A 25,182-nucleotide genomic window follows, 5' to 3' on the forward strand; every position below is an offset into this window, starting at 1 on the left:
GAAGCGAAGTGTCCAGCAGTGGAATGGAAACCTGACCCAGCATTTCTCTTTGTTACTTTATCATGGATGTCAATGATGTTAATCCCCATGAGACTGTCTTTCCCACAAGATGAGTCCCCTAATTGCCTCCTGTGCACCAGCATGTATGGCTGAGCCATGGCAGCATCCTGCCAGGGAGTGCCAATGGTAAGAGATGAGCTGCAACACCTTTTGTTCCCTAATCCTGCCTTCAGAGGCCAGGTTGCAGTGGTCATATTGCAGGTTATACTGCAATACAGAAGGGATGCTGACTCTGCTGGAGATGACATTCTAACCACTTGAATCTCCTTCCTGCCTCCACTGTCTCTGATCAGTCACAATTTTTTTCTCAGAATTTGTAAATGACAATCTAATTCCTCTTGCTACAAATTCAAGACCTTCCTAAGCAGGCAGGGTATTTGCTGGTGGGAGGCAATTAGAGACAACACAGAATAATCACTAACTGGTCATCACGACCCATATTTTACAGTTTTAAGGGATTGAGTTAGTAAATACTCATACAATGGGATTAGTGCATTCAGTAAACACTGAGGAGCAAAGGGAAATTTTGTGCTGGTGGAGCACAACTTATGTTACCAGTGATGGTGCATTTGCTTAACACCAGCATGAAAATCATCCCAAAAAGTTAATTAAGATTAATTTTTGCCCCCCAAAAATGCAATCACTCCTTTCTTATTGATTTAGAAAGCCAAAAGATGAGGGAATAAAGAGCTAGCCTACAGCCAATCCTGAGTAAAGCCTCAGCTACAAAACATGTCGTGAAAAATGAATGTAAGTTGGCTGGGAAATGAGTGCTGTCACAGAGATTGAACGCAGGCTGTGTGTCCATAAACAAAGAGGGATGAAAGATAAATATAAAGAGCTGATGGGAAAGTATCTGGGGCATGGATTGGTTGTGGGGAGGGGAGGGAGAGAGGGCTAGAAATCTGCTCTAAGTCTGGTTTTATTTAATGTCTATCTACGATCTGGAAGGAAGCAGTAAACACCACATTCATTCAATTTATATTTGATGTAATGACTCGTATGAATTAGAGGGGTGTTGTGTAAACCAATGGGGACAGACACAAAACACAAAGAAACCTAGACAGGCTGGAAATAACAAAGTGAGAGCCAAGTGGATGGGCAAAAGACAACAATCTGCAGGAGGAATCACAGCCTAAAGTGCAGATATGAAGCGGAGAAATGTGCTTAAAGAAGGGAGACAGAAGGTCCTAATAATGGCTGAGTCCAGCAAACTGGCTGTAGCTTGTGGAACAGAGTCATCCCAAAGGAAGACAGAGGGTAAGTATCTGGACCTATTGATTTATGAGGAATTAAGTCAATGAGATGAGTTTGGCTGCATGACAGCTGAGCAAAGAGATCAGAGTGTGCCGAGGCGTTAATGCTGAGACAATCTGCCGGAGGTGAGGAACCACCCCGGGGACTTCTGTCTACTTGGACAGTGTAAACACCACAAAGGAGGAGGAGGACTGATTTACGGTGTGGGGAGGAACGAGGGTCAGAAACAAGGTAAAAGAAATATGGGCTGGTTTAGCAACAGGGTGAGCCGTGTTACCCTGTGAAACAGCTACCTGTGAAAGGGTCTGACATTTCTTCTTTCTGAATCCCTTAAAGCTAGACTGCAGAAAGACACAAGAGAGAACAGGTTTTTGTCTTTAAGGGGATGAACTGAATGAGTATACAGGGTAATGACAGTCAGGGTGACCGTAGTCCAGATTTGTCTACTAATACATTTAATATGTTGTAAAATTCTAAGAAGAGGTGAGCTTTTCCATCCCCTCAACTGCCCACGCAGCATAGTTGTCTGGGAGGCATAAGCTGTAAAACCAGGGTACTGCTACTAAGAACATAAGGATGAGAGAGAGGCCAAGAAGCTGCCAGAAGGTACCACTCAGGAAAAAGTATCAGGGACTTTGACATGTCACAGCTCAGGGGCTGGAGCATTCACTGGGGACATCAGAGACCTGAGCTCATTCCCCTTTTCACCGTGCTGAATATGAACCCACACCTCACAGCCCTCAGGGGAGTCCTAACCATTCAGCCTAGCAGAAGGAGTGGTGGTTGCCATCCATCCTGTTGATGCTTCTACTCCTTGTATCACCTCAAGGGTTTACTATGTTGCATGATGACGAATGAATATGATATTCTCACCATGCAGTAAGTAGACCACAGGTTTGGCTTGCAGTCCTGAGAAAACACACTTCATCATTCCTCAGAAGTGATTGCTCTAAAGTAGGGTTAGAGTAAGACATTCACGCAGTCTTTTCTCCAGGAGAAGGGAGGAGACATGATAAAACTTCAAGAGAAAAAAAGATAGGGTGGTAGAGCAGACTATTAACTACCAAGCTGGCTGCTCTGCACAGTACAGATTTGTATGGCTCTGGAAGCAGGACCAGAAGCAGATGATTAGGAGGAACTTGGCTGACAGGCATGCAGATGGCTCAGGAATTTAGGCAGTCTGAGGGTGAAGTGAAAAGGGCAAAGGAATTCTGAATTTGGTTATGCGGTAGGTTAATCTGGCACTAATATCTTACAGGATCATTGTTTTAAGGCATTAAACCTCTTATGTACACCACAAGAATGTTCAGAATACGCTGGAAAATTACCCTTCATTTAGATAAGTCCTTCTTCTTGTCCTCAGACAAGAAGCTATAATGCGTTGTAAAATGAGATCTCATGCACTGGGGTGAAGGTAAGGAGAAGAGAAAAATGAAAGAAGAAATGCTTTGAAAATCATGTTTTCAGCTGTGAGACACTGGGGACGGAGTTCCAGCTGTCTGAAGAAGATAAGGACAAAAGTGAAAACGAGGAGCATTTTAATATATCTCTGATGACAGAATCATTAGACTTGGCAACAAGCTATATTTCCTTACTTAGACAAATAAAGTTTTTGAAGAACTACACAAGGATGAACGTAAATATCCAAAAAAAATAACCAATTATGCCTTGCTGCAGGGGGCTGGGAAGGGACCGAACTCCCACTTCTTGGAGCAAGGGAGGAGTCCCACCGTACACACTCGTGAAAGATGTTCAAACATCAAGTAATTCTACTTTGAGTCTACTTATTATACATGAGTAAAACAGCTGCCTTCAAGCTTAATGAACAAATAGCTACCCAGTATCTTCAATTCCCAGGAGGATTTGCTTGTGCTCTCTGAAAACTGCTGCTAGAGTCACCAAACAGGGCAATGGCAACTTCTGGGGGTCATCTAGTCAATCCATGCTCAAAGCGGGACCACTTGCCCAATGTCACGTCCCAGTAGGTTTAAATATCTCCAAGGATGGAGATTCCATAACATCTTTGTGCCAGGACTCAACCACCTTTGTATGCACCAAAGAAGCTTTCTCTCAGTGGAATTTCCCATTTTCCAGTTTGTACTCTGTGCCTCTAGTCCTTTCACTGGGCATCACTGAGAAAAGGCTGTTGCCATCGTTACAGCCCTCTCTCAGATATCTATGCACATTGAAGAGCTTCCTCTTCCAGGCTGAACAGTGCCATCTCTCTCAGTGCATCCCCATACATCAGATACTTGAGTTCTTTAAACACCTCCAAGGTTCTTCACTGGACATGTTCTGCTACCTCAATTGGAGTATGTATTGGAGCCCAGAGCTGAACACAGCCCTCCAGATATGTCCCACGTGCTGCAGAGAAACCTCCCACTCCCCTGGCAAGCAGGATAGGAGCTTTCAGACAGCTACTGGAAAAGACTTCTTAATGGTGAGGAAAGTGAAGCAATGGAAAATTATGCAAGGAGACTATGAAAAGCCTGTCACTTCAACAAGTGCCTGAGAGGAATATATTAGGCCTAGAAGATCCTGATGTCAGGCAGGGGAGTGGATTAAATGAACTTCCAAAGCTTTTGCCATGGTTCTCAACTAATTCACTATATGTAAATTGTGGCATCAGTATTTGAAAAAAAATCCTGTTATTCTAAGAATGGCGCCTAATCATCTGACACAGCGCTGAAAGACAGCTACTTATTTCCAAAGGACATTTTATGCTCTTCTCCTCTGCAGGACCCTGGAGTTCTGCAAACACTGATAATTTATCTTTGCAGGGCTCCTGAAGAAAGGGAGGGAATATGAACTTCCACATTTACTCATGGCAGCTGAGGTGTAAAGAAATAGAAGTCAAAATTATTGAAAGAAACCATAACCACGGTTTCTCATTTCAGATGCTTAAGAATGGTGTTTCATCACTGTGCTTTTTTTCAGGATCTACAGTGTATCTTCAAAGCACATTTCCCATAATAGTGACTTCACCAGGTTCCAGCTGTCAGGGTTTCCAGAAGAGCAATTACCATCTGTGAAAAGTTCTGAGTTAAGTGAGCAGCCCATCATTTCATAGGAATGATGTTCAAGATAATAACAACAAAATCCATAATAGCAACAAAATCCAATAGCAGGACAACACTCAGCTTCCCAAACCACAGTACAATCCTTTCCTATCTTGAAATCCTCACCATCACCCTCCAAATTCCACAGTTTCTGAATGAGGTAACCATGATTCATCCCACAGCAGGTCCATCCTGTGCAGTGAAGAAAAACCACAAAAAAAAACAGACTGTGGTGGTCATACAATTAGAAACTGCATGACAGTGCGCACAGTGGACCTGAATTATGGCAGCTTTAGTTTTGGCTTTCTCTGTCTTGGCTTGACAGTTAAGGTGTTCTTTTCTTATGGGTTTGTTTTTTTACGGTTTCAAACAATTCCTTAGGTTTTTACAAAAGCGAACTGGAAAGATAAATTTCTTGTATGGAACCAGCTGATCCACAGCTGGGTAAACAGCAGAATTGGAACTCTTACATCCTCTGCACATTTCAGCAGATCTATGGAGATCTGCTGGCAGAGTTGCTAATAACAACACATTAAATACTGTCTTCAGATGGCATTTACATTTGCATATCTTCAGATGTGGTTTAAACATTCCAGAAGGAAACAACGGTACATCCTCTTTTCTTGAAAAAAGGTATTCCTCAAGCAGACTTTCAACTCCTTCTGCCACTTCCGCTTCATTCCCTCAGGTTTTGTTATTTTTATAGCATGCTAACTATCCCCTAGTTCTAATAAAGTCACATTGTTAAAAGTGGATCACCTGGCTACATCTGTCTGCACTGAAGCCTGGCACAAATAACCCATGCTGAATAGGAAATTTATTCCTGAAGCTGTGCACAGTTCCTGTGCTGATTTCTGAACCTAATGTAAAACCAAAAGCATAGATTTCAGTTCTGATCTTCCACACATTTTATGTACATACAACTACTCTGAGTCCTGCATAGTTGTTTCCAGATAACTAACACCAGTGAGGACACTAGCAAGTAAAAATAGGTTTATATAAATGCATTTTATCATTTAAATATGGCCGGTTTCTCGTATTAAAAGATCATGCATGATCTAATACTTACATCTACACATGAAGGCTTGGTTAATTTCTTCTTGGCAATGTCTCTTGCCTCAATAAAAGTTATCATAGGAGCACTAATCAAACAATTAGGTTTGAAGTACCTCTGATTGTTTAATAAATTCAGACCTGTATACAAATGAGTCTTCCACTGAACAAGCCTGACGCGTTTCTCTGCAGATGAAAAGAGGCTGAGGCTTGATGTATCGCATTTAGGATGCAGAGGCAAGAATCACAGAATCAATCATCCAAAATAAATGATATTGTTATTAATAACACTCTGAAGCCATGTGAAAGAAGACAAGATGAAAGCATGTGTTTAAACATGTGTTATCCCAAATGTGTTTGGGATATTTTACATACAGTTCACTGTCCACTGATACACACACATTGGTGTGTATCTAGGCTAGCTAGCAGTTACAAAAGCACAGCAAAGCACTACACTGGGAATCCAGAACATATAAGAGAAAGAAAGAGCATATTTTTGCCATGATCAGTGCTACTTACAACTCCAGTGATTTACAGCATAAGGAACATTAGGCTTTTACACATTCTTTCTTTCTAATAACTGGGCAAAATCCTCAAATGACACAACTCTGAAGGAGATCTTTGAGCCATGTTGAGGACTCATGTATCCCATGAAACAGCAATGGCAGGCAAGCGGGCTAAAATGTGATCTCTTTAATAAGATTCAGTGATATGGCAGGAACACCAACCCTTGACCAGCACATCCGGTTAGTACTTGAATCACACCTACTTGCTCTTATGCCCTCATATGATAGCCATGCTATATATCAGTGTGCACCTGTTCGTAACTACACACACTCCAGTTTTGTTGCTCCACTAATGATGCTTGATCTGTAATTTATACCCATTGTTTGCTCAACAAAAGAACATAACGTGCCTAAGAGTCAAGAGGGCTAACATCTACCTGATATGCTGAAATGATCAGCACACTACCATCTGCATTAATGTGTACTTGAGATTTTATAATTGAATTTCACAGAATCACATACTGGCTGAGGCTGGCAGGCACCTCTGGCAGGCACCTCTGCCCAAAGCAGGGTCAGGTCGCCCAGGAGCATGGTCCAGTTTTGAGTATTTGCAAGGATGGATACTCAGAGCCTCTGCAGGCAGCCTGCAGTGATCAATCCATCTTTCTTTGTAAAGATGATTTCTTTTTTTGTTTTCTTCAGTCTTAATGGAATTTCCTGTATTTCACTTTGCCCATTGTCATGTCTGGTTCAACCATCTTCACCCAATTTATGCACATAGCTGAGATCCTCCTGAGTCTGCTCTCCCCCTGGCTGAGCAGCCCCTGCTCTCTCAACCACTGTTCCCATGTCAGATGCTGCAGTCCACTGAACATCTCAATGGCACTTCACTGGACTGGTTTCAGTAATGCCCATGTCTCTTGTACTGCAGAGCCCAGTTCTGCTTGTCTGTTTCCCCTTGGAAGACATTGCTGTGCTATTCTATTTTGCACCATCCTATTCCATATTCTCATTCTGCATCCATTCATACACAGAATGAATACTTTCCACTTTGGGAAACAGTTAGCCTCGTTCACCTGTTTACTCTTTAATTCTTTCACAGGTAGAGATTTGGATGTCCTTCTGAAAATCACCAGATGACATATATTCCCTTGGAAAAGAGGAGAACAAAGCAACATACCCGCATTGAAGGTAGGCCTTCCAGCTACTTCTAGTTGATCTGAAGTTAGTGGTCACAGCAGAGGGGTCACATACATTTATTTCACTATAGAATGGCAACTACAGGACAGTTGGGAATGCATATACGCTATCAACATACACAGTGTATTAACATACACTGAAGTCTTGCCTGGTCTTATGCTTTCATCATTCAAAAGAGCCAGCTATTGTGAAAAGGCCTTCCTGCTGGATAATCCCATGTTCATTTGGCAATGTAGGCAAGCCCTTCATGTCTTATTCCTTCTTCTGACCTGTGCTTCAGGGCCAACCTCCAGGAAAATCCTGTGTCCTGCACAGAGAAGCCTCACCACTCTTGTCCCTCCATCTTTCCAAGGTTGCGTCTCTGATATAAATCTACCCAGATTAACACAGGAATTTAGTGAGAAGAATTGGATATGTAGATAAGAGAAATTTTCCTGGCTTTGTTATTTGCCTACGCTGCAATAAGAATACCTATCTAGAAAGCGTTTTCTGTTACTAAAGGCATCGTTGAGGAATGTTTAATTCTTAGCAGAACTTGTTCTACACAAACTGGATGATATAAATAAATAAACCATGAAATGTTCAGAGAAGACAAATCACCAGTCCATCAAAATGCCTGATAAGTTAGTTCAACAGAATGGACTACGGGCATGTTCAATGAATCATCATCACCAAGAGTAAATAAATTCAGATTAAGTAAAACTTGATTGAATCATGTTGAAGTCTGGCACTTAACAAAACAGATCAGTCCGAAGTCTCGCATTAGGAACACATAATCTCTTAAGATTTATGAGTGTTGTTGTACACCACATATGTTTCTAGGTTACTGTTTGCTGTGTTGAGAACTGGATGCTCTCAGTGTGCAATGATTTGCTTGCTTTTACGTATTTTAAGCTCCAAGAAACCATTCTTCTTGCTCCCCTCTTTGGGGTACAGAATAAACTTCTACAGTAGTAGACTTCCTGCTTTCTTCCTCTCCTCTAGACAAATTCCCAGTTTCTCAGAGGCAGTTTTTGGTTCCATCTGATTATTCAGAGCTGTTTGCTGACACATCTGTAACATGTTGTGAAATAGCCAGAACATAAATGGACTGCAAGCTGAACTCAGTCACTTGGGTTCAGTCATTGGAAAGAATCCTCAGCTTTTTAAATTTGGTAACACAATCTTCACACACTGGCCATACTATTAATCTCTATTGGTAGCCGTGTAATAGGAACAACATATGTCCATGGAAATCTTTTAAATAACAAATCAAGACAAGAAGTAACTTGCCCTTTTTTTTTTTAATAAATAGTTACTTTCGTTCAGCATTTATATTGTGGCAATGTCCAGAGGACGCAATCAAGTTGGAAATCCAGATGTGCTGACTGCTGTAGAGATGGGGCAAATATAAAATTTGAAGCAATTTAAAAAAAAAAAACAAATTAAAAATTATAACCATTTGCAAATCTGATGTCAAAAGTTCTCATTTAGTATAATAGCACACAAACCCCAAATATCTTTGTATGTAAGGTTTTTATTGTGCTACAAATATTGTCTGAGAATAGAGTTACTATTATCAGTCTTATTATACCAAGCAACGTAATATGCAGTTCAAGTACCAGACTAACACTGTGGGGGACAGGACTCACTTTTCAGCCTGGAATAGAAATCATATTTTACAGAATGCTTGAAAGAACCAACTAGGATTTACAGTGAGCGTTACGGGTTGTGGGTTGACATTGTCAGAAGCTGATATTTATAACCTGAGTGTCATCACATAGGCAACAAAGTCTCACGTCTTTATTCAAGCAGCAGTGCGCCTATTTGTCTGGAAATACTGATCCTTCTCCATACTCTCAAACCACATCTAGCTGAAGGACATTATCTATTCAGTATTTAAAGGGGAACTATAAGAAAGAAGGGAACAGTCTCTTTAGCAGAGAGTTGTGGTAGGACAAGGATAAATGGTTTTAAACTAGAAGAGGGGAGATTTAGATTAGATGTAAGAAGGAAGTTTTTTACCGTTAGATGGTGTGGCACTGGAACAGATTGCCCAGAGAGGTTGTGATGCCCCACCCCTGGAGATATTCAGCACCAGGCTGGATGGGGCTCTGAGCAACCTGCTGTAGCTGTAGGTGTCCCTGTTCATCAAGGGGAGTTAGACCAGGTGGCCTTTAAATGTTCCTTCCAACTCAAACAATTCTATGATTCTATAATCCTATGGTTCCATGAAGTGACAGGGGGCCCAAAGCTCTGTCCCAAGAGGACACAGTTAGAATATAACATGCTGAATTTTAAGTATGTTCAGTAAGAGTCAAAAAGTGCACTCATTATAAGTAGTTTTACTGCTATAGAAACAAACAAAAATTCAGGAAAGATTAAGTTTGAACCAAAGTCTTGTCCAAAAGGTTAAGAAATACTGCGTACAATAAACAGTGCATATATACACACATATATACATAGATGCATACACACTAATGCTATTTCTTACATCATGACTCCACTCTAAAATAAGCTGAGTTTCTTGTGAAACACAGAAGTTATACTCCCTGAAGGAAACTTGCCCCTCAGTTAGCCTTTAAATCAACTCCCAGCAATACTGAGAATGGAGAGCAGAATCTCACTGCTGCTCTCCCTGCTGCCATGCCTTGGCTGGCTGAGGTAATCTCAACACACATTTTGTTCAAGGAACAGCAGAGGAACAATCTGCAAACATGAATCTGTGTCAAATTCTGTCTGGAAAATATGGCATAAGGTGGGATGTCCCAAAGCAAACGTGGCCACTGCGTGCACTTGGCAGGGGACATAGGGAAAAGTGGGTGGAAGAACAAGGGACAGTGGAGCAAACTGCAAGGAAAGATGAACCCTTGTAAGGGTGGAACAAGGACTGCTGCATCTCAGACAGCTCTTATTTCCAGGCACAGCAGCAATACATCTGCTGTACTTGTGGCAGATTGTGTGAGTCACAAATAGGATTTCACAGTCAGCAGCAAACTTGTGAGCCATAAAACCCACTCCCTTCAATTACAAAGTGATCACCTCACAGAGATGCTGTAAGGCTTGATCAACTGATATTTATAGAGCACTTTGAGATCCTTGGATGAAAGTCACTATAAAAAGCTACAGATTTTTCATAGCGTTCATAGGCCACCTGCTCAGACCAGAAGCATTCACTTTTAGCATCACTTGAGCCAGCTACCAATCTGATATCTCCACGGGAATTTCCTAAAACAGATGTGGCTGTCACATTTAATCTCTCTCTTACTAGGAACTCTGAGAAAAAGAACTCCTGGAAAAGGAAATAAAACAAATTGCATTAAAACTGATGGCGAGAAGAAGCCCCGTAATTCTGTTCCCACAACTCATGGATTCTCCATCTGTACCTTTCAGAAAGCTGCCATAGTGACTAACTCCACTGGCTTCACAAATTAGACCTGACCTAGATTCGCTGAAATCTTTGTTCAGCAGCTGGTTAGTGTAATATCCTGACTGCAGCAAAGTTCAGAATTGTTCTACAAAGCAGTGGGTTGAAAAGAAAAACAAACAAAATGGAATGCATGTTCCCTGTGCTCACAACACGCTGGCCAGCACTCCTCTTTATACCCAGTGAATGTCAGAGAGTGGAATGATGAGGTTTAAATGGCTGCCATGTTCTCATGGATCCGTAGTATGCTCTTGAAAAAAGATGACTGTATTATTTCAGCTCTCAGTCTTTATTAACTAAAGAACAAACCCCAGGAGACTGAGGAAAGGCATGATTCTGAAGACCAGAATTGGTTCTAATTAAGCATGTCGTTAAACGCTTTGCAGAATTAAGATTAAAAAATGTGAAGTTTAAAATCCTGTTAGCTAAGGATAGAACAGTTCACGGTCTTTTTTATGAACTGATCTGAACCATATGAAACTCTTCAGAGCATGGATCAGGACTGGCATCCCTTCAGAATAAGGTTTCCCGTGATGTTTTGGACTTTCTACGTTGTGTGTAGAAACTGAGCACAGATGTCCTAACGTGTTTCAGAGACTGAAAGCCTTTTGTTCCATGATAACAGTGGGAAACATCAATTAGAATCTTGTTTAGTGATCTGGTTTGGTGCGTTTTGAGGGATGATTTCTTTTTCTTTTTGAGTTGGCTTGTTCCTATTTCAAATACAATCCAAAAAATACCAAAGTGAATTCAAAGGAAATGTCCTCTTGATCCTTCATCCACCAGTGAGAGATTCCTTAACAACCAGAATGTGTTTGGAAAGATGTCAGAATGCGCAAACTCCCAATCACATCCTCAGTCGGTCACGTCAGACCTCTGAGATAAATTACAGCCCAGGCTGCATTGGAGATACCTTTCAGGAAGGGCACTGTTGCTGCTCAGAGATGAGCTGTTGCTGCAAACAGCTCATTATCATTATTGAAGGGGTGGAGGATGCTGTCCCAAAATAGTGACATAAGCATTAAGCACGCTATGGAAAAGTTCTTAAATTCCATTTGCTGTGTGGGCAGTTATTACAGAATAGAAATTTAAAGTTGATTATCTGTTTTCCACTGAGCAGAATTTTCTTTTTTTTTTTTTTTTCCAAAAAAATATCTGTACAAATCACAGTAAGGCTCTGTGAGGCAGAAATTTTTTCTCTTTGTGTTTTTAGTTTATCTCTAAAAGAGGAGAAACTGCTAAAGGCAATTCTCCATTAGAGAAACATATCCTGTTGGATGAGTGTAATGGTTACTTATAGCCTAATCAGTGCCCTTCCAGACTATGTGCTACAAGCAGTCCAAGGAGAAAGATCTGTCCTAAATTGCCAGATGGCAAATTTTGCACATGATGATCTATGAGGCAATGTTACTTGGTCCAAGAGACACAAACTGGAAGAGAGTTCTCACCTGTCCTGGGGAACTGCAGGAAACTGTGATTGCTGTGATAAGCCCTTCACTCCTTTCCTCTGGCAATACCAGGCAGTGTGGATGCAACTGAGCTGAGATCCTTTCATGCAGCTACTCCCTCAGCCACACAGGGACCCTCAGCTTTCTCACTGCCAGGCTGACTCTAGTGGCAAATTTTGCTCTTCTTCTAGTGGAGTAACTGGTGCAGCTGAAGTGGAGACTAAAGAACTGTGAACTCTGAAGACTCTGATGTACCACCTAAATACATTGTAAGAAGTATTAAGATAAAGGCTATATTGTCAAGTGGCTTCATAAAGACCAGACACTGCTGTTACTGTATGCAGAAGCTGAGAGCCATGTGTAGTACATAGGAAAAAATAACTTTTGATTCTGCTCTGAGATGCACAAACCAGAGAATTATTAAGGTTGGAAAAGACCACTAAGATCATGTACTCCAACATCAACCCACCCCCCAAAATGCTCACTACTCAGTGCCACATCTACACGTTTCTTGAACACCTGCAGGGACAGTGACTCCACCACTTCCCTGGGCAGCCTATGCCAGTGTATCACCACTCTTTCTGAGAAGAAATTCTTCCTAATAACCAACCTGAACCTGCCCTGGTGCAACTTAAGGCCGTTACCTCACATCCTATCACTGTTGCGGGGAGAAGAGGTCGACCTTCATCTCTCCACAACCTCCTTTCAGGTCACTGAAGAGAGTGATGAACTCTCCCTTGAGCATCCTCTTCTACAAACTGAACAATCCCAGTTCCCCCAGCCATTCCTCTGATGTGGGAGGCAAAAAGTACTGTGGAGTCCCTGATGGTCTTCTGTGATCAGAGCTGGACTCAAGACTTAGTTAGTTCCTTAAAATCCTTCAGCCCAGATCTCTATGATCTCTACTTCAGATGGGGCAGGTCTCATGGGAGGGCGTATGATATGTAGTGTGACTGTGCTGTTGGGAGGAATTGGGCACTCGTCAGAAATTGATCCAAAGAACTGGGAGAAGGAGCTACTAGCAGCAGAAGCAGCTTTGGGGCTGTTAGAAAAATGATCCAAAAAGCTCCTGGGGGTACTTGTGGATGGCAAGCTGGACATGAGGCAGCAAAGTGCCCTCACAGCCCAGAAAGCCAACTGTATCCTGGGCTGTATCAAAAGAAGTGTGGCCAGCAGGGTGATGGAGGTGATCCTGCCCCTCTGCTCTGTGCTGGTGAGACCTCTGCCAGAGTACTGCATCCAGATCATAGAATCATGCAATCATAGAAATTGCTCAGGTTGGAAAAGACCTTAAAGATCATCAAGTCCAACCACAACTAACCATACTACCCTAACTCTAACAACCCTCCACTAAATCGTCTCCCTGAGAAAATAATGTCCCTGAGATGTGGAGTCCTCTGTACAGGAGAGACATAGAGCTGTTGGAACGCATCCAGAGAAGGTCACAGAAATGACACAAGGGATGGAATGCCTCTCCTATGAGGACAGGCTGAGAGAGCTGGGGCTGTTCAGCTGGGAGAAGGCTTTGTGGAGACCTGAGAGTGGGATTTCAGTATCTAAAGGGGAGCTACAGGAAAGAAGGGTACAGATTCTTTAGCAGGGTCTGTAGTGATAGAATAATGGGAAATGGCTTCAAACTCAAAGAGGGGAGATTTAGTTTAGATGTAAGGAAAAAGTCTTTTACAGTGAGGGTGGTGAAGCATAGGAACAGGTTGCCCAGAGGTGTGGTTGATGTCCTGGGTCCCGGGAGAATTCAGGTGAGGCTGGATCAGGCCCTGGGCAAACTGATCTAACTGCATGTCCCTGTTCATTGCAGGGGAGTTGGACTAGATGGCCTTGTAAGGTCACTTTTAAGGATTCTTTGATTCTACAATTCTAATATCAGTGTGTTAATATTTGAAATATTAACAATTGGATGAGGCTTCCATAACTCCACACTCACAGAAAGAGTCAAGAATTGAAAAGAAGGAGACAATCCTGATACCTATGGCAGGCAAGGATAACCACGCTGGATATGTCCCACCATTCCAGCACCAAACAAGCCTGACCTGAAGCTCACTGAACTATATACAGGGCTGTGTGAGGAGCTGCATGGCCCTGGGCTGCTCCAGGGTGCTGGGAGAGCTGGTGTGATTGGGTCTTTTCACTGGAGAGGTTTCTCCTGCCCTCCCACATGCTGCTTTCATAATCAACATCAGTTTTCCACCTACAGTGAAACAGATTTCGTTTTGGAGAGGTTTTCTCATAGTTGTGCTTTTGGAGTAAATTGTTTGCAAGTAAGGACTGCTCTCCCTGATTTTGTTCAGCTTGTTTTCTTTTTTCAAGATGGAGATTCCTACACCACAAGTATATACATATATATATAAACAAGAAATGATCTCAAATATTCTTGCTGTATTAAAGTGCTTTTTCCCAAAGGCTTAGAACAAGTCACATTTTCACCACCTTCTTCAAATCTGAACAGAAAAAAAGAATGGAGGCCGAACATGCTGCAGTATGTAAGCTTGAGGCATGTTCTCAGTGAGAGCAAATCATCTGAGAGTATACCACAAATAGGGACATGCACAGGGGGTCTGTGCTGTTGCTGGATTTCCTCTGTCTTTATCTTCTGTATATATATATATGCCTGAGAAGTGTAAGAAATGAAATGTGAGGGTAGGTTCCAAATGCAGGTGAAATGGCCTTCATACACACCAGGTTATCTGGCTGACAGCACAGAACTAGGCTTTGCAGTCAGTTTAAAGCCAACAGCCGTAACCTGCATCCAAACAAGATTCTCTTTCTCCTCACTTCCATTCAGCCCAGTATCAAAGAAGTTGTGCCCACTGCTGACAGCGCAGGTGTCACAGGGAAGGCAGCAGCTGGACAGCATTAGCTCATCATCTTAAATCCAAATTGCACTCCTGAAAACCCTTCTTCCCCATTGCTCTAAAACCCCAAAGCACAGCCATGCACCTCCTATAACACAGAGCACCTGCAGTGCAGACACCTACACCCAAGCTAGGTGTTGGTTGTATATCCACTAGCAATCAGTGTGGCTCATTTAGAGCAGCTCGTTATGGTGGAACACCTGTTGCATGCTGTAGGTGATTTAAAGGTTATATTGTCTGGCTGTAGGCTGGGAACTGAATGCCCATTTGTGCTGGTATGCATTAGATATGCTCTCGCAGCTCAGCTTGTGCACTGTTTTTACCTAGAAAGAATCCGGGTCTCAGCCTCAATATAAACCAAGTCACAGTATTGGAGTTGGTCATCCCAAGTGGAATGCTCATGAAGGAGACCCACTGCAAGCTTCTCCAAAATTAGTCAGAGGAGTCCGTAGGGCTGGCTCATCTGACCCATCTCAGACACCAGTGTTCAGTAGGGCACAAAAGGCTGAAATTCTACAGTCTGTACTACATGGGAGCCAAGCACAGAATGATCCTTTCTTGCACTCCATGACTCTGCAATATGATGATTTACTCAAGGAAGACAGTGCTGCCCACAGGGCTTGCAAAGGTAATTACCATCACTGTGTCCCTTGCAGCAGAGCACCAGGTGCAGTGGTGGCTGAGCAGGTCAGCTCAGCACAGACAGCAGCCCTCACAGCAAAGCTGCACTGCTCACACAACCGGTGCGCTGCCAGTAAGTGGGATGTGCCACTCTGTGGAGTCACTGTCTGGTGAAACTCTTTCCCCTGTTTCAAGCTGCAAATGCCAAAACTGACAGAGAGCCTTTGCCTCCCAAGAAATCAGGCATGTGAGGCAGAATACTTATATACAGAGCAGGTTCACAAGCAAATGGCACTGCTGTTTGCCTGGGGCTGAAGGAGGCACGACATCCTTCTTTCCAGCAGAGCTTGAAGGTCCCACATCTGGGCTGGCCTCAGAATCACAGAAGCACAGAACGGCCCAGGTTGGAAGCGACCTCAAGGATCATGAATCTCCAACCCCTCTGCCACATGCAGGGCCATCAATCTCCCCATTTAATGCTAGACCAGGCTGCCCAGGGTCCCATCCAACCTGACCTTGAACACCTCCAGGGATAGGGCAGCCTGTTCCAGCACCTCACCACTCTCATAGTGAAGAATTTCCCCCTGCCATCCAACCTAAATCTTCCCTCCCTCAACTAAAAACCATTCCCCTTGGCTTTCTCAGTTGGCAAAAGCTGGCCATGGGCGGCTGTGAGCCGTGGGAGCTTGTTGGTGGGAAGGTAAAGGTGAGGTGCTTTGGCACCAGCCCTCTGTAGCACCTCCCATAGGGTTCTGTCCAATTCTGGCAGAGCTAAGATCCCTTCTATAAACATCCAGAGAGGGAAGTAGGCTTTCTGAATTTGTTTAAATTCATTGTCAACTTATTCATTCCTTTTTGACTTGGCAATATTCTGCAGTAGACCTTTTCCAGTATTTAAATGAGCATTATCTGCAAAAATATTTTTGTTCTTTTGAACACATGCACCAGCTGGCCACAGTCAGCGGTCGTGGTAGTGAGAATGTTGTCAGGAAAGCTTTGCTCCCAGCTGCCTGTGAGACTTTGCAAAGAAAAACAGATCGTATCTATCGATCTTAAACTAACACATTAAGACTCTGGGATTTTCCAACACATCTGGTGCAAAAGGAAGCGGTCAGCACGAATGTGAGTTTGAGTCTGGCTCCAGCCAAAGGGGGACCTTCCAGTAAGCGTTACGTGCAGACTTTCCACCTCCAGCCTAATGAGGTTTGTGGCCTCAACTCCAAAGCGAGCCTACCCACCAGTGGAAGTGCTGATTAAACCACTGAGCTGGGTCCAATCTCCTCATTTAGATCCTATTCAATATTTCATTAATGCTGCAGATGCAGCACTAGCAGAAGCAAATTCACTTCTCCCAAAGCTGGCGAGGCTCTGCAGACACCGGTGCCACATCCTCATCAGTGTGGGTGGGTGTTGTGTGGGCCAGTGCACCCAGGTGGCCGCTTCTGACACCTGGCAACAAACTCCCATCCTCTCACAGTTCGGGTCATAGGGCTATGGCCATGGGAAGCACACTCTAGCTGGTATGCATTCAAGGCCAGGCAGCTGCATGTAGTCCGGGTCATTAGATACCACTGGCACCTTCTCATGCTCCTTAATTAACATGGTGCCATGTGAACCAACAGAACTAACTCTGTATCTTTCACACGGTCTCGGAGTCACAAGCACAGCCAGCACACCCCGTGTAATGTTGCCCTAAAGTGACATTAGTCACCCATCTACCTCCCACTCCAACAGGCAGAAAAATGCCCTGTCTGATTCCCTCTGGCAGACCAAAGTGGCTCGTTTCCCCTGGATTCCACCACTGTGGGGGTGTCTGCAGCAATGTGCCCTGTGCTCACCATCAGAAAATGCAAAAGCGCTGTGTCTGTGATCATGCGTCCATGGAGCAGAATGATGCCTTGCAGAAACATTCAGATGAGTTTTGGATTAGTACCTTGGGCACTAGAGCCATTTTAACCTTATTAGGACAATGCTCTGGTTGAAGCAATTAGCCCTAATTACAGGAGCAGTTATATTGGACTTGGAGGAGTTGTATTCTCGTAGCTACATGTTTTGCACTTTGAGTTATCTCTGCAGAAATTCCAGTGTGTCCTTTGATGAGAAAATGCATAAAGATCCCAGGTTAGAGAGTGACCAGTGACCCAGGGTAAAGATAACAGAAATGGATAAATCCAATTTCCAAAATGAATATGAGGCTGCCTATGATTTCTTCTTAGACAAGCAGTTTAACAGGAAAGGAAAATCTTCTAAGTGTATCTCCACTTCATTTCTTTCAAAGCAGCATTAGGGGGGAAAAAAATCTAATTTAAGAATAGGAAAGAAAAGTAATGAAATATACATCTTCCACAAATTTGCAGTGTTCCAAGCCCCTGCTTGGGTATCCAGGATGGTGCAGAGCTGGTGAAAGCACACTGCCTGATGCACTGTCAGCTGCAGCTCACCGTTCCTCACTATGACACCGAGAAACATGAGTTAATTTTGTTTTGTTCTCATTTTGAGTGAGAAATCAAAGCAGAGATGTTCTGTGACGTAGCCAAGCCCTGAGGATTATGGGGGGATCTCCAGAAGAAAGCCCAGCAGGGGTGTCCATAGCCTTTGTCCTGCCATCCCTGCCCCAAGCAACAGGAAGAGCATCTCCAGGACTGCGTCCATCAGCCTCAAGAAAATGAGGCTGCAACGGGCTGCCACAGGAGCTGCTCTGGAGTTGGGAAACATAGGGCGTCCATAAGGCAAAGGGAGGCTGTAGGACAGCCTTCCTCCAATGCCCTTGCAGCAGGAAAGCTGAGCAAGAGCAAGCCTCAAGGGGATTGTTCAGTCTGGAGAAGAGGAGCTCAGGGGTGACCTTACTGCACTCTACAAATGCCTGAGAGGAGGTTGTGGCAAGGTGGGGGTCGGTCTCTTCTCCTATGTAATTAGTGATAGGACTAGAGGGAACAGCCTCAAGTTGCACCCAGGGAGATTCAGGCTGGATAGTAGGAAATACTTCTCCGAGAGAGTGATCAGGTGCTGGAATGGGCTGCTCAGAGAGGTGGTGGAGCCGCTGTCCCTGGAAGTATTCAAGAAACATTTAGATATTGTACTGAGGGACATGGCTTAGTGGGGAATATTGTTGATAGGTTAACAGTTGAACTGGATGATCTTAGAGGTCTTTTTCAACCTTGGTGATTCTATGATTCTATGATTCTAAGAGAAGGGCAGCACCTGGAGGAAGAAACACACTCAGGTGCTGCAGGGCTGTGGCCCATGAGCAGCGCTAGAGGTGTCCCAGGAGGTGCAGGGGCTCCGACCTCACAACAACAGCACTGGTGGGACCTGAGCCTTGAGAACAGAAGACTGAGAGGTGCCTGATCCAGGTCTATAAATGTCTAAGATGTTGGGGGGCAGAATGGCGAGGCCGGACTCTTTTCAGTGGTGAGTGGAGACAGGACAAGGGGAAACGGCTGGAAACTGCAGCATAGGAAGTTCTGCACAAATGTGCGCAGATGCCTGGATGCCTACCTGTGCGACCTGCTGTAGGGAACCTGCTTTGGCAGGGGGTTGGACTCGATGATCTCTGGAGGTCCCTTCCAACCCCTACAATTCTGTGATTCTGTGATTCTGATTGGGTGCTCACAGCACCTTGCTGGGATGTCTGAGCAGCACCTGAAGACCCGGCCACTGGCAGGCACCAGGGCTTATTTATTGCAGGGCTGTATTAAGGAATGACTCAGGGTGGAAGGGATATGAAAGGTCATCTAATTCCAGCCCCCTGCCGTGAGCAGGGTTGCCCGAGGGTCCGAGGAGCAAACTGCGGGTGATGCGCAGGGCTGCGGAGGCTGGGGGCTGGCGGAAGCAGGAGAGGAGCACCACCGCCCCGCATCACCCCTGCAGCCCTGAAAGGTGCGGAGCCTCCCGCGGCCGGGAGCGGGTCGGGCGGGCAGTGACGGGGCTGGCAGGCGGGCGGTGAGCTCCCGGCCTGGGTGTGCCGTGCCGTGCGCTGCCGCCGCCCCCGAGCGCCGCCGGCGCGGCACCTCCCGCGGGAACCTCGGCCTCGTGTCGGGCTCGGAGGGAGGAGGGAGATCGCCTCGCAGCGCGGGCGAAGGAGCTGCCGTCGGCAGCCCCGCAGTTAGCCCTCATCCCGCACCCGAGGTCGGACCCTGCGACCCTCCGGGCGGCCGGACAGGTGCGCTGCCACCGGGACGGCGTAGGGGAGCCCGGAAGCCCGCTGCCCGTCGGCAGCGGGTGGGGTCTCCGGACGGACCGGCTCTGCGGATCTCCCCTCCCGGCGGGAGAGGCGTCCCGAGGCGGGCGGGGAGCCACCGCCTCCCGGTGCGCGGGGGCAGCAGCTCCACCAGACCCCCCCCGCCGCTGCCCCGCGCCGCCCCCCTCAGGCGGCGGAGCTCGGAGGGGAGCGCGGCCCCGCGGGGGTCGTCGCCATGACGAGCGCGTGTGCCGCCGGCCGCCGCCGCCGCTGAGCCGCCGCTGTCCCTTCAGCACCGCGGCCCGCAGGCAGCGGAGCGAGGCGGCGGCGCGGCCACAGGCAGCGGGGATGGCGGCGCGGAGCCGGCGGCCGGCCGGGCGTTGAGAGCAGGTAGGGGAGCGCCGCCCGAGGAAGGGTCCTGGGGAAGGGGGAGAGGACCGGGAGGATGGAGGGCTGGGGGTGGGATGGAGGGAAGGGGAGCGGGGAGCCGGCGGGGAGAGGTGGGAGAAGAGGTACGGCTGGAACAAAGGAGCAGCAGCGGTGTGTGCGGTAGGGAGGGGGAGAGAGAAGAGGGGAAAGGGAGAAAGGGAGGGAAAGGGCAGAGGGAGAGATAAGGGGAGAAAATAAAAGGAAAAAGAGAGATGGAGAGAGAAATGAGAGCGAAAGAGCAGAGAGAAAAAAGAAAGAAAGAGAGAGGAATAGAGAAAGGAAGAATGATAGAAAAGGAGAGAAAGGAAAAGAGAAAGAGAGAGACAAAGAGAAGCAAGGAAGGAAGGGAAGGAGGAAGAAAGAAAGAAGGAAGAAAAGAAAGAAAAAGAAAATGAGAATGTCAGTAGGTGAACAGTCTTCGGATTTGCCCATTCTGCTGATGTGCTGATGCTTTGTGCAATTGCATTCTAGGCTTTTATTTCCTACACACCTTTGGAAGGAGGTCACTATGACAGGGCAGAGCCTGAAGGCTTTATCTGAGGCGAATTTTGAAGACAATGAGATCAGCATCAACGTTGGAGGTTTTAAGAAAAAGATGAGGTCCAACACATTATTGAGGTTCCCAGAGACCAGACTGGGCAAACTGCTGAGCTGTCACTCGAAGGAATCGATCCTGGAGCTCTGCGATGACTATGATGACACCAAGAATGAGTTTTATTTTGACAGGAACCCTGAGCTCTTCCCCTACGTGCTCCACTTTTACAACACTGGCAAGCTCCATGTGATGGGCGAGCTCTGCGTTTTTTCTTTCAGCCAGGAGATTGAGTACTGGGGAATCAATGAGTTCTTTATAGACTCATGCTGCAGCTACAGCTACCACGGGAGGAAAATGGAGCCAGACCAGGAGAAATGGGAGGAACAAAGTGACCAGGAAAGTACCACATCTTCCTTTGATGAGATCTTGGCATTCTATAACGATGCCTCTAAATTTGACAAACAGCCCTTTGGAAACATCAGAAGGCAGCTCTGGCTTGCTTTGGATAACCCTGGCTACTCAGTCTTGAGCCGAATCTTCAGTGTGCTCTCCATCATGGTGGTGCTGGGCTCCATTGTGACCATGTGCCTGAACAGCCTCTCAGATTTCCAGATCATTGACAGCAGCGGGACCCCCGAGGAAGACCCTCGCTTTGAAATCGTGGAGCACTTTGGTATTGCATGGTTCACTTTTGAACTGGTGGCGAGATTTGCAGTAGCTCCTGACTTTTTAAAGTTTTTCCAGCATGCCCTGAATTTGATTGACCTAATGTCTATCCTACCATTTTATATTACCTTAATTGTCAACTTGGTGGTGGAAAGTAGTCCGACCTTGGCAAATTTAGGCAGGGTTGCACAAGTCCTGAGGCTCATGAGGATCTTTCGTATCTTAAAGCTTGCCAGGCATTCAACGGGTCTTAGGTCCCTTGGAGCCACCCTGAAGTACAGCTACAGAGAGGTAGGGCTCCTTTTACTCTACCTCTCTGTTGGCATCTCCATTTTCTCAGTAGTGGCCTACACCATTGAAAAAGAAGAGAACGAGGGGCTAGCCACCATCCCTGCTTGCTGGTGGTGGGCCACTGTTAGCATGACCACAGTGGGCTACGGGGACGTTGTGCCGGGGAGCACTGCTGGCAAGCTGACGGCATCTGCATGCATCCTAGCCGGCATCCTGGTGGTAGTGCTTCCCATTACACTGATCTTCAACAAATTCTCCCACTTTTATAGGCGTCAGAAGCAGTTAGAGAGTGCCATGAGGAGCTGTGATTTTGGTGATGGCATGAAAGAAGTTCCATCGGTCAACTTAAGGGACTACTATGCCTATAAAGTGAAATCCCTTATGGCTAGCCTTACAAATATGAGCAGGAGTACTCCCAGTGAGCTGAGCCTGAATGATTCACTGCATTAGTGTACAAGTCTGACAGCAGTTTGCATGAGAGCTATCAAGAGCTGTGTTTATAAATGTTTTCCTATTTGTCATCCTTTTTTTTTTTTTTTTTTTTTTTTCCTAGAGGGTAATGTTGCTGACACTGCACTAACTTTGCACTTGAGAAACAAAAGAAATTTATATTCTGAGTTGACAGTTTGCACATTCTCATCCTGTTGCATAGGCACTGAATGCTGACTTTTCCATCTGAATATTTCCATTCCCCTGACATGAGTGCTAGCAGTATAGTGATGATTTGTTACTTCGTGCATTTTCTCATTTGAGCAAAGAAATGAACATACCCAAGTGGAATAAAAATTCTCAGCTGTGAAACTAATGATGAACAAAGCACCCACCACCTAAAGCGGTATTTGTAGCAGTTCAGGACCATCTCAAGACAGACATAGGACTTCCAGTGCATTTCACAACTGTTTTCAAAAAAATCACCTGGGAATCATTGACAAGGGACAACTCTTCTCCATCTTTCTGACTGGTAATTTCAATCGTCACATGTCTGAAAGCACCTCCAAGCTTCATATTTCAATGGAAGCTGGGTTACTCTTAACCACGTGTTAAAAACTGGGTGTTCTTGTTTGGAAATGTTATGTCCAGTAATATTTTTTTAGAAGTTCCTCAGCATAGGCCTACCTCTATTTCCATGACGAGGTCAGTTTCTAGCCCTCCAGAGAAGCCCAGCCTCATTTCTGGTGGCTGTGTCTTCCATGGCTGCACTGCCACAAGCAACTTGAGGTATGGAGGCCATGGAGGCGTCTCAGGTTCCTGCTTTCGGAGGGGACGTGCACACAGAGTGGTTCCAGTGAAGATACTCTGTATTTCAGTCCATCTAAATGGTTCTGAGATTAGGCACACAAAGATGTGGGTTTTCAGCGATTAGAAGCTCCAGTGGAAAATCTGGATTTGTTTAATGAAGAGAAATATTCCCACATGAAAAGTGCAGGCAGCATTTTAGGAACTGACATTCATATACTGCAAAAAGACTAATTATAAAGATGCCATATGTGACGCTGAGATACAGAGTCTAATTTTATCAGGAAAGCTTGAAAGCAGGTGTTGATGGCAGCCAATTCCATTACACTTTTTGCCAAGGAAACTCTAATGAAAAAAAAAAAGCCTTGCAAGTCACATTTTCCCTCAGAAAGGAACTCACAAGTTACAGCTGAGAAAGAGTGCAAGGGCCTAAGAAAAGAACACATACAGAAAAAGAGCTTAGTGCTGCATGCGCTGTGGGCAGATCCTCCCACCAGTTCCGTGACGCAGCCGATGCAAACCCTCTCAAGGGCTGGCCTGTACTTTTATTTAAAAAGAGAGAGAGAGCAAATCATCTGGGTTCTCAACAGTAATCATGAATCTGCATAAACTTATTGAGCGATCAGCCTTTTCCCTTATGTAACTGTTCCGAGATCAAACACTTGTAGCCAACAGGCAGATCCAACCCCTTCCTCTCCCAGCACCTCTGCTGCTCTGTGCTGTAATATCCCGCTGGCACTCAGAGGGCACAGCGGCATTTCTTTTCAAATCCATCGCCTTTTCCACCCCATTTACTACATATGTAGTAAATATACATATGCGTAGCAACTGATTGTTTTTCGTTTTAACTTGAGAAGACTAGAGAGGTCCAGAAAATACATTCAAACACATTGCAACTGAAACTGAAATACTGCAGCTAAAATTGCCTTGTTTGGAAGCCCATGTTTGTGTACTGCAACAAGGGGTGGTACCTAAACTAAAGCAGCCACAGTAGCAGAATGAAGCAAATATGGTAAGGATATGTCCTCTTTCAGACTATCAAGGGTTGCCATCTGAATCTTTTGATGGTGATGCTGTATCAGCTCAACCCAGAACCAGACGGCTGAGCACTCAGGATCAGACTCCAGTGATCTACCAAAGAGCACTCAATAGGAAATATCTTTCCCGCACACAAAATGTCCTTTGAATGCTGTTTCCTCAGAGTTGATTTAGGCCACAACCTGAGGAAAACAGGTCCTTCCCAGCCTCCTCACAGCAAAACTCTGAGAGATTTCAGCACAGCATTCACAGATGTCAGATGATGCTCTCTATCTCCAAGCACCAAACAGCCATATACATGGCCCTGAAGACTGACTTAGGCGCTGAATGAGGTATCTGAACTCGAAACACTTTTCACTCCTGAGTTACCAAGGGGATTGAAATACCATAAGTGAAAGAAGAAGTGGGCTTGTGTAGCACATTCACAAGCTCCAGTTGAGCTAAACACTACAGGTGAGGCAGAATCTCCCACTGGTGCCAAGGCCAGTCCAGCTCCCATTAGTTTGGGGCCTGCAGAGAATCTCCCAAGTCGTGGTTTTATCTCAGTTCCACAATCAGCAGATTCACAGAGCTTAAAACCAGTGACTTCCAGGGCAGTTATTGGAAGGGACCTGTAAACTTGCCAAAGAGTCACAAATTCCCTCAGCTGTTATTAGTTTAGCGTTGCAAAGGTTGGATCCAAACTTTACAACACATCATTTCAATAACCTATAGCTTATCTTATGTTCCAGATTTATTATTCATCGAGCTGATGCTCTGTCATTTCTGCAAGTATTGAATGGAATGTGTCCAAATTGCGTTTTACTGAAGAAAATGAAATACCCCAAGGAATTATGACTTTTATTGTACCGGTTGAAAGGAATTTTCGTTATTGCTTTTTTATATAAGTGCTTTGGATCAAAGACACTAAATAAATAAAGTACTGAAATTTAATATGTTCTTATTATCATGACAATGACTCTGTGCAGTACACAGGAATTCCCTTCATAAACTTAACTAGCTCCATGTCAAAAGTAGCCAGCCTTTGCTCCCACTCCCCTGGAATTGCATTCCAGAACCGCGCTGCTCTCCAAGACTTGTTTAACTGTTAGCGTAATTTTACTAACAGCTGCTTTATATGAGGTTTTTCTGATGCCAGGACTCCTCCTTAGTTTAAATAATTCCTTTTCCTCCTAGGGGTTACAGGCGCGGTGTATACACAGACAGCAATCAAATGCCATTTCAGGCTTATTTTCAGGGGATGATACCCGCCAGGACTGTTTTAGTTTTCTCTTTTGCTCTGATCATCCTAGGAGATCTAGCCTTATTTTCTGCTTTATTTCTGCTT

At 45.0% G+C, this 25,182-nt stretch overlaps 1 protein-coding gene across 3 annotated transcripts; it reads left to right on the plus strand.

Moving 5' to 3' along the window:
- The first annotated feature begins 1,170 nt into the window (after positions 1 to 1,170).
- Positions 1,171 to 24,963, plus strand: KCNS2 (potassium voltage-gated channel modifier subfamily S member 2). 3 transcript variants are annotated; one of them, XM_052704446.1, is made up of 3 exons: positions 1,171 to 1,320; positions 7,038 to 7,126; positions 20,561 to 24,963. In XM_052704446.1, exon 3 carries the CDS (start codon positions 20,598 to 20,600, stop codon positions 22,029 to 22,031), a length of 1,434 nt encoding a protein of 477 aa, XP_052560406.1. In that variant the 5' UTR covers positions 1,171 to 1,320; positions 7,038 to 7,126; positions 20,561 to 20,597; the 3' UTR covers positions 22,032 to 24,963. The 3 variants fall into 3 exon arrangements, with proteins under 3 accessions (XP_052560406.1, XP_052560404.1, XP_052560405.1); XM_052704444.1 differs by lacking the exons at positions 1,171 to 1,320; positions 7,038 to 7,126 and adding an exon at positions 19,194 to 19,359; XM_052704445.1 differs by lacking the exons at positions 1,171 to 1,320; positions 7,038 to 7,126 and adding an exon at positions 19,941 to 20,050.
- The last annotated feature ends 219 nt before the right edge of the window (positions 24,964 to 25,182 follow it).

The sequence above is a fragment of the Tympanuchus pallidicinctus genome, unplaced genomic scaffold (assembly GCF_026119805.1).
Source record: "Tympanuchus pallidicinctus isolate F22 unplaced genomic scaffold, pur_lepc_1.0 scaffold5, whole genome shotgun sequence".
NCBI lineage: Eukaryota > Metazoa > Chordata > Aves > Galliformes > Phasianidae > Tympanuchus > Tympanuchus pallidicinctus.